The sequence below is a fragment of the Haplochromis burtoni genome, unplaced genomic scaffold (assembly GCF_018398535.1).
Source record: "Haplochromis burtoni strain Fernald_Lab_line unplaced genomic scaffold, NCSU_Asbu1 Contig_442, whole genome shotgun sequence".
In the NCBI taxonomy this organism is placed as follows: Eukaryota; Metazoa; Chordata; class Actinopteri; order Cichliformes; family Cichlidae; genus Haplochromis; species Haplochromis burtoni.
Window position 1 is genome coordinate 103,395 of NW_024582803.1, and position 8,382 is coordinate 111,776.

An 8,382-nucleotide genomic window follows, 5' to 3' on the forward strand; every position below is an offset into this window, starting at 1 on the left:
AAACAAAGAAACAATCAAAGAGCTCCTCTGTAAACAAGCTCAAATCATTTAATTGCTTTGATTTGTTTGTGGATTAAAAATAAAAACTGAATAAAAATAAGATAAATTCTCTGTCACCATTTTGAATTTTGTTTTACTTTCAACATAAATGTTTTTCATTATTTTTAGAAGTTTTATTTTGAAAGACGTGCGTCCTCCTCTCTGTGTTTTTATTTCTTGTTTTTATTTATTCCTACTTTTCTTTTCTAATTTCTTACGTTTATTGTTTCGTCGTTTGTTTGTTTGTCCTTCCGAAGCGGCCTTCGGCTCCTCTCGGCCCAGCTCGACTGTCCGGGCTCTGTGCGCGTCTCCGCTGCGGGTTCATGTCTGCGGATAATTGGCGGGTAATTCCGGGATCACTGGAGACATTTTGCGGCAAAAAGGGGAAAAAGCTTGAGATCAAAGTGAAATCTGTCGGCTCGTGTTCAGGTTCACGGCCCGCAAACAGCCGCGAAATCCGCACCGCGAGACCGCGGGAGGCGGACCGAGGCCGGCCTGAGCCCCGAGACACGAGCCGAGCGGAGCCGAAACACCGGGGGCACAACAATAATAACACATATAGAAACTAAAACAAAGCGGTGAAAATAAACCGGGAATAAAACCAAAATTAAAAAATAAATAAAGGAGAATTAAATAAAAATAATTAAAGAAACACATACACGGCGACAGAAAGAAGTGAAGATAAAATCAACAAACAAATAAACAATAAAAAACATTAAAACTGTAAATGAAACAAAAACAGGACAAAATAAAAGAGACGAAATATAAAAACGGAAAAAATAATAAATCAGCTGTTTCCGGTGTTTACACTAAAAACAAACAAACAAACAAAAACGCGGTCACAGAGAAGCCTGGAGATACAAGCTTTCTGTCCACCAGAACTAACAAAAAAATAAAATCAAACAAATACACATTTTATTTTAATCGTTTATTTTATGTATCTATTTATTTGATTGTACTTTTTCAGTGAGTCTTGAAGGATCACAGCGAGTGACGGACGAGTTTTCGAGTCACTCGTGCTCTTTGTTTTTGCTGAAATTGACGATTATTGGAAACAATTTTCTCAATTAAATGAAATCAAAGAGACAAAATTAAAGCCAGTAAAAATCAGATCGTTCTTCTCAATGTTTTTATTGAAAATGTTCTTTTGTCCTCTGCTTATCGAAGATAAATGAATTTACTGATACTTGATCGATCAGTTCTGATTATTCTGCTGTTATCAGCTGACTGCTGCATGTGATTGATTAGTCATAAGTGAAAAGTAATTTTTTTCTCCTGATAAATAAATTAGTTCTCTGAGCGAGATACGTGGTTTTCACAGGGCAGCAGAGACATTTATTGATCGGTTATCAGCTGATTCCAACATCGGTCTATTTGTTTTGTAATCAGTAACGTAAATGGTCGATAAATGAAACACGTCTGAATCGATCAACAATCAATAACCCGATCAGCCTGCAGCGTTCCATGTTTTTATTTGAAAATGACAGAATAAGTTAAAACATGCATCAAAACCAACGAAGGACAAACACACGACGAGGACGCGACAGAAGGAGAAGAAGAAGACCTCCCACTTCATTCATGCACATGGTAATAATCAATAATTAATAATTGTGATGGGTTAAATACACAGACAGGAAGTGATGTTGCTTCTACACACAGAGTCACCGATCGATCAGATCATCGATCGACTGATTGGAGGATGAACCCAACGCTCGATCCGTTGTTGATTATTGAGTCTTTCTGCTTCCTGTTTATGTGTCAGAGGTCATGTGAAGTCATGCTCTGCTGCAGGTGCCGTCAAGTGGTTAAACTCGCGAGCAGGAAGTGACCGGCACACCTCAGCGACAGAACGCCACGCCCTTCATCCCAGGCTGTGATGTTACAACTGCTCTCCTCACAGTCTGGCATGGAGGGCACCGCTGGCAGACTTCCTGCGGCCTCGTGTCTCCGGTCACGGCGGGGGGAGCGCTAAAACACAGGTCAGGCCAAGAAAGAGCTACAGAGCATGCTCAGAAGCAGGAAGTGCTCCAACACTCCACGCTCCTATTTTGAAGCTTCTTGCAATGAACTAATTTTGAAAGTTTAACTCCAGTTTGAAACTAAGTGACAGACGATGAACTGGCAATGAATTCAAATTTAATAAAGGTTATTCCACCCCAAATACACCTTTAAATAACAATAATGATGAGTTATGATGTAATTCAGGTTTATGTGGTTAGTTTGTGATTGGATAAAATGGATCAGGTGCTTTTCTGTCAGTCACGTGACTCAGGTGTTTTAACCCTGTGAGAAGAAGTTTACTGTCATTAACGATTCTTTTTTGTCTCGATTTTTTTCATTCAGCTCGAACTCGTTTGATTTTATAACTGAAAATCATAACCGGTTTGAGTTACACTGAATACTAACAGTAATCAGAGTATAAATACTCTCTAATTATTGATATATATCATCGGGTTTGTTTCTTGTTTCTGTCGAGCTTGTTTTAAAGTGCTGCTGTTGTTTGGTTTTTAAAATAGTTCCTCAAACGTAAAAAGAAAAGCAGCAAACATTTCTCAGTGAAAAACATAAATCATCAAATCACTGATCGATCGTCTCAGCTGCACGTCTATAAATTGTTAGATCAATAAAAAAAAAGTTCCAGTGACTAACTGCAGCAGCATATAAACGTCTGAAGTTTGTCAAGTAAAAGTACTCAGAATGAAGTTACTTGAGTAAAAGTACTGAAACCCTGAAAGCAGCTTCAGCCTCACCTGTGTGTGAATGCTGAGTGAACGTCATGTGGGTTTTGTGTGAATGCTGAGTGTTGTGTCAATGTTGTGTGACCCTCAATCTGGTTCTGCGATCTCGAAGTTTCAGCTTCACAGGAAGTCAAATGAACTTGTTTGTATTCGATTTGAAAATCAGACATGTCCTCGTGCTGTTCCTGCTCCGTGACCCTGTTAAGATGAATGCTTCTTTTAAAACAGAAGCTGCTGTATCAGGACATTTATTTATCTTTATAAACTTTTAATGACTACAAATATTTTAATTTTCTCTGTTAGTAACAGCTACGTCAGAGTACTTTAACTTCAATATTCTGAACACTTTTCCTGACTGAGTGCTTCCTCCAGCCCAAACGGCGGCGAGGAACGTGTGGTGAGAATGGCAGAGCGGGACTGTTTTTGGGGTGAAATGATCCTTTAAATGAAAAGCCTTTCATCTGAGTGGCAGGTTCTCATGCTAGGCCGCGCGACCCTGCCAGAGGTCAGCAGAGGAGCAGACAAGGTCGTGGGAGAAATAAATCCTGATCAGAAAGACGAGTCCTGATCATCAATGTGTTTGTAAACATCTGCAGTGTGACCTTTGACCTTGCTCTAAGCAGGACTCCAAACCACTGTGGCTCAACCTGCGGCTCGTGGCCCTCTGAGGGACACCAACAGTTTCACAGATGCCTGAGCCGAAAGAGCCATGCTCGGTCACACTTGAGGGTGAAAGGTCAATGTTAATGTGTGCTGCTGGCCAGGATCTCAGAGACAGCAGAGAGTTCTGACCGAGTCCTTAAAGAACCGAGTCTCTGACCTGGATCAGAGAAACCTAAAGGTCTTCACACTTTAAACTTACAGAACTGTTTGGTGTTTTATAAGTTAGCTAATGCAGCTTTATCTGCAACAGCCACTGATTCAAACCACACGTCTGTGTGTTAAATTCACTGATATTTGAATGGAGTTTGGTCACAACTCATGCTACATGCAGACTAATGTTAAACTAGCCGCAGTACCCACACTAACTGCGGATATTCATGCTTACATACAGAGCTTGTCTTGGATTTGCCTACATGAAAACTAACATTAAATTACTTAAAACTTGAATGAAGTTTGGTATGGCTTTGCCTACATGCAGACTGACATTGCTGAAGGGAGTCTGGTTACAACGGTGGGAACTGAGTATTGAACGGGTCCGATGACACTGGTTTTGCAGTACTGGGTTTCTCTGTGTCCCCAACCAAAGCAGGATCAGACTCAGAACCAGGACTCCCAGGCTCCACCTCCTAGCAGAACCCTGCGGTTTACCTTCCAGGGTTCTTCAGGTGGATCACAATCTGGACTCTGGTTCAAGTCTGACCCGGTTGTTGTTTTTGTACCTCAGATCATTTGTGACTCGTGTGTAAAAGCAGCTCACAGACCTGGGGTCAGTCTCATCATGTCTGTTGGCGTCCCGGTTCGGTCACAGTGCAGGAGTTCAGAAGTCCGTCTCAGTCCAACAGGATGTCTATGACAGCTGCATGCAGAGAGTCCAGCAGGAGGTGCAGCAGCTACTATGAGGTGTTGAGGAGTGGTCTGGGGTAGACCCCTTGGTAGTAGGAAGCCTCCAGCGGCTCCATGGTCCTCCCCCCGAGGCCGGACCCCACCCCGGTGTTGTAGGAGGAATACTGCAGGGCCTCGTAGGCCTTCAGGTCCAGTTTGTGCTGCTGCTCCGAGGACGACATCAGGTTGTTGATGGAGAACGGGTGGTTGAAGGAGTAGTGCGGGTCTCCTTTGATATGGAGCTGCGACTCGTGAGCCATGGAGTGGGGGGGCAGTGACAGCGAGGAAAGGAGCTGGGCACTGGACACCTTCAGGTCGGATGGCCCGCCCACGCCTCCCCGCAGGTCCAGCCCGGGGGGCGAAGCAGCCTGGCTGGAGGAGGGCAGCGAGGAGTCTAGGAGTCCCGGAGTTTTGAGAGCATCCCCTGCGGGAGACGCAGCCCCACCTCCGCTGCTGCCCACCTGCTCTTTCCTGCCGTCTGACTTGGTCGACATCTTCTTCTCGCACTTGAACCTCTTCTGGCGACGTAGGTAGCAGCCGTTCTCAAACATGTTCCCGGAGTCCGGGTGCAGGGTCCAGTACGAGCCCTTCCCCGGTTTGTCCGGCGAGCGCGACACCTTCACGAAGCAGTCGTTGAAGGACAGCGAGTGGCGGATGGAGTTCTGCCAACGCTGCTGGTTCTGTCGGTAGTATGGGAACAGGTCCATGATCCACTGGTAGATTTCGCTTAGCGTCAGCATCTTACTGGGCGCCTGCTGGATCGCCATGGTGATGAGGGAGATGTAGGAGTATGGCGGCTTGGCGTGTGGGTAACTCCGTCTGAACGCTTTGTTGTCCCGGGCTCGGTTTAGTCCGCCTCCGCCATACGCCATGCCGGGACTCATGCTGGGGCTCATGGGGCCGTACGGGTTTAGGCCCATCGAGGCCTGCTGGGCCGACACCGAACCCATCCCGGATGGGCTCAAGGCCCCGCCCATCGATGCCACTCCCCCACCCAGACCCGTCATGGCCGCCGGAGCAGAGCTCGCCATTGCTCCTACGGGGGCAGGGCTGAGACCAGTGCCGCTATAGGACATGTTGAAGGAACCTGACGTGGTCCCAGTGCTGGACATGTAGCCGGACATGGAGCCCATCCCCAGACCAGAACCCATCCCAGCGCTGGCCATTGGGGAGTACACCTGCAGAGAGAGACCAGAACCAGTCAGAACCAGGACAAAGACGCTGACCAATCGGACTAAGTACAGAAAAGTTTGAAACCAGAACCAGGTCTAAGACCCAGTTTGTTCTGTTGGACTGTCCTTTTGCAGTGCCCCCTGCTGGTTGTTTGCCTATAAAAATGTGAAACTTGATTAAGTCTCCTCAGATTTTATTCCAGAATCATGTGGACAGTCAGGTCTGCAGAGGATGGTTAAGCCTGGTCCAGAGATCTTAGCCCAGGACCGGAGGAGGAGGAAGACCGGGTCGCCGACCAAAGGAAAAGTCAGCGGCGCGATGCCCAGCTCCTCCAATCCTGAAGTGTATGTGTGTGAGCGCTCGGTAAGAAATAAAGAGCAGTCCATTAATGATACATGCCTGGGAACCTGGTTTAAAAAACATTTAAAGAACGTTTTCTGTGTATTTGATGAACAGTTTGAAGTGACAGGATCTGATTTTCATTCTTAAAGCGTCCTATTATTGATAACAATGATGATACTTTACTTGTATGTAGGGTCCGAGTTTCTCCTCCACATTCACATTTTAAAAGTTTTAATTAGCTGAACAGAACAAATTAAATTAAATTAATTTTTTTTAATTTGCAGTTTATTTTGAGATTATTAAACTTTATTGTTTCTCACTGAGGCTCGGTCAGCAGCGGCCTCCTGCTCTTTGTTCCAACTTCAGTTTGATTTTCATTTTCAGATTTTTTTTATTAAACGGGTTTAAAATAAATAAATAAAAATAAAAAATAAAACCACAGCTTCGTTTTTCCCATTAAATAAAATGATTGATTATCAGTTTATTATCGGAAGATTTTCATCCTCATTCAGAATCTAATTTAAAATATTCATGATTTTTTTTTTTGTTCTGGTTTATTTTGATTGTTTTTCTTGACGGAGTAACGATTAAATAAAGTTAAAATAAATCAGAGTTTATTTAAACTTTTACGTCGTGAAGGTGAAATAAACGCAGTTTGTTTAGATTTCACTGAAACATTAAAAACGTTACTGCTGTCTGTGATTATTATTGTTTATATTTCTTTAATATAATTGTGACTTTCTGCGGTGAAACAGAACTGAGATAATTAAAAATGAAACGGATGAAATGAATCAATGATTAAATAAAAGTTTTCACATCAGAGAGATTAACAAATAGTTTCTGTTACAATCCTTGGAAAATTAACTCGGGTTTATCCGGTAATAGCGGCTCTTCTTCTTCTTCTTCTTATTATTATTATTATTATTTCCGATAATCAGTGATCAATACCCGCAGCGAAGGAGCGGATTCGTGTCTGCGCCAGAGTCAGTTTGAAAAAGACCCGATTTTAGAGTCTCAGCTTCTTTGTTCTGATTTTCTCTGAAACTCTGAAACTTTTTTTTATCTTTGTTATTTTAATTTGAATAAAATCGCCGCAGATTTTTTTCTGTTATATTAAGTGTATTTATTTAATATTAAATATTATAGAGTTAATATAAGATATATTATCCGGAACCAAACGCTCTGATTTTGCTGCTCGTGTTTGAAGAAAGATTTAAAGCTGATTAAACAGATTTTTTTTAAATCTCTCGCTTTCTCTCTGATAAAGTTCATTTTTACGTGCTTTGGATTTTCTGATAAATAAAAGATAAATAAAAAAACACAGTTTTAAAACCAAACCGGAACCCGAACTTTAACCGGAGAACTTTCGCGCAGTTTTCCCGTTAAACGCTTTAATCCGGCCGGGCTCTTATCCCGGCTCTAGGCCCGGGTCTAACGCCGTGGGCGCGGCGGTGACCGACCTCCTCGTTGTAGTATCCGCTCCAGTCCGGAGCTTCGTGGCCTTCCATCTTCACCGTGCCCAGCATGTCGGGAGCCCGCGGCCGGATCGCGGATCCTGCAGGTCCCGCTCCGGGTCTCCTGGCCTCCCGGTCCTGTTCCCGTCTGAGTGTCTGCGCGCTGCTCCAGGTGGAAGCGTGCCGTGCCGAGCCGAGAGTTAGTGAGGAGGAGGAGGAGGTGATGGTGACCTGCGGACTGATGTGAGCCTCCTCCTCCTCCCCGTGCAGGTCCGGCCCTCCGCTGCTCCCCCCCCCCTCCTCCTCCAGTCATTCCTCCACTCAGCCTCCACCTGCGGCTTCGCCGAACCGGAGCCGGGCCCGTTTCTTTATAAACTTTTGAAAATGTTTGATTTTTGTTTTTATTTAAACTCCCCATATAATAAAAACTTAATCTTATATTTTTTTAACATTTTAAAAATATTTCAATAGACAAACATAAAAGTGCACGTGCCGCCGCCGCGCATACAAAGGTCCGTCTAAAAAGGATTTTTCGCTCCATTTCTGCTGAAGACTGATATTAAATCACGTGTGCAGGATTATTTCAAAACGTCATGAAATAATCCTGCACACGCGGATTAAGGTGAAAGATTCATTATTTCTCATTATCCTCAAAACACAGTTCGAGTTTTATGTAATGCCATCTCAAGCTTTCACACTTCTGTACAAACGTCCCTTTAAAAACAGTTTTTAGTCTCACATTGAACACCTCGTTAAAGAGTTCACATTGTGTTTAAATAAAAGAGGTATCGTCCTTCACAATAAGAGTTTCAATTATAGTCAAACCCTAAAAAATAAGCACGAGCTTTTAATGTGAAAAACCATAGGAGCTGATTGGGTTTCTTGAAGGCAGGCTTGCTGTTTAAAGTTTAATAAGCACAAATCATCTTTAACGTGTTTGAAATGCAGGAAACACATCAGCGTTAAACAGCTGGTTTGTGGCTTCATGAAGCTCCAGATGTTTCAGCGCTGATGGTCTGACTGCACTCAGGTCAGTGAATGAGACCTGCACACGCACAGAGGCAGACCCACAGCAAAGCCCTAAAAAGGAC

General features: G+C 43.7%; 1 protein-coding gene across 1 annotated transcript; it reads right to left on the bottom strand.

The window, feature by feature from the left end:
- Positions 1–848: 848 nt before the first annotated feature.
- foxa1 (forkhead box A1) lies at positions 849–7,568 on the bottom strand. Its single transcript, XM_005951137.3, has 2 exons — positions 7,298–7,568; positions 849–5,500 (listed from the first exon to the last, which is right to left on the bottom strand). The coding sequence occupies exons 1-2, from the start codon at positions 7,361–7,363 to the stop codon at positions 4,334–4,336; spliced, it is 1,233 nt and encodes a 410-aa protein (XP_005951199.1). The 5' UTR covers positions 7,364–7,568; the 3' UTR covers positions 849–4,333.
- Positions 7,569–8,382: the final 814 nt, after the last annotated feature.

What these genes read in the sequence shown, in the direction of transcription:
- foxa1 (XM_005951137.3), bottom strand. Translation starts at nt 7,363, where the DNA reads ATGCTGGGCACGGTGAAGATGGAAGGCCACGAAGCTCCGGACTGGAGC. An exon ending in GCGGATACTACAACGAGGAG is followed by an intron (nt 5,501 to 7,297) that starts GTCGGTCACCGC and finishes CTCTCTCTGCAG; the next exon opens with GTGTACTCCCCAATGGCCAG.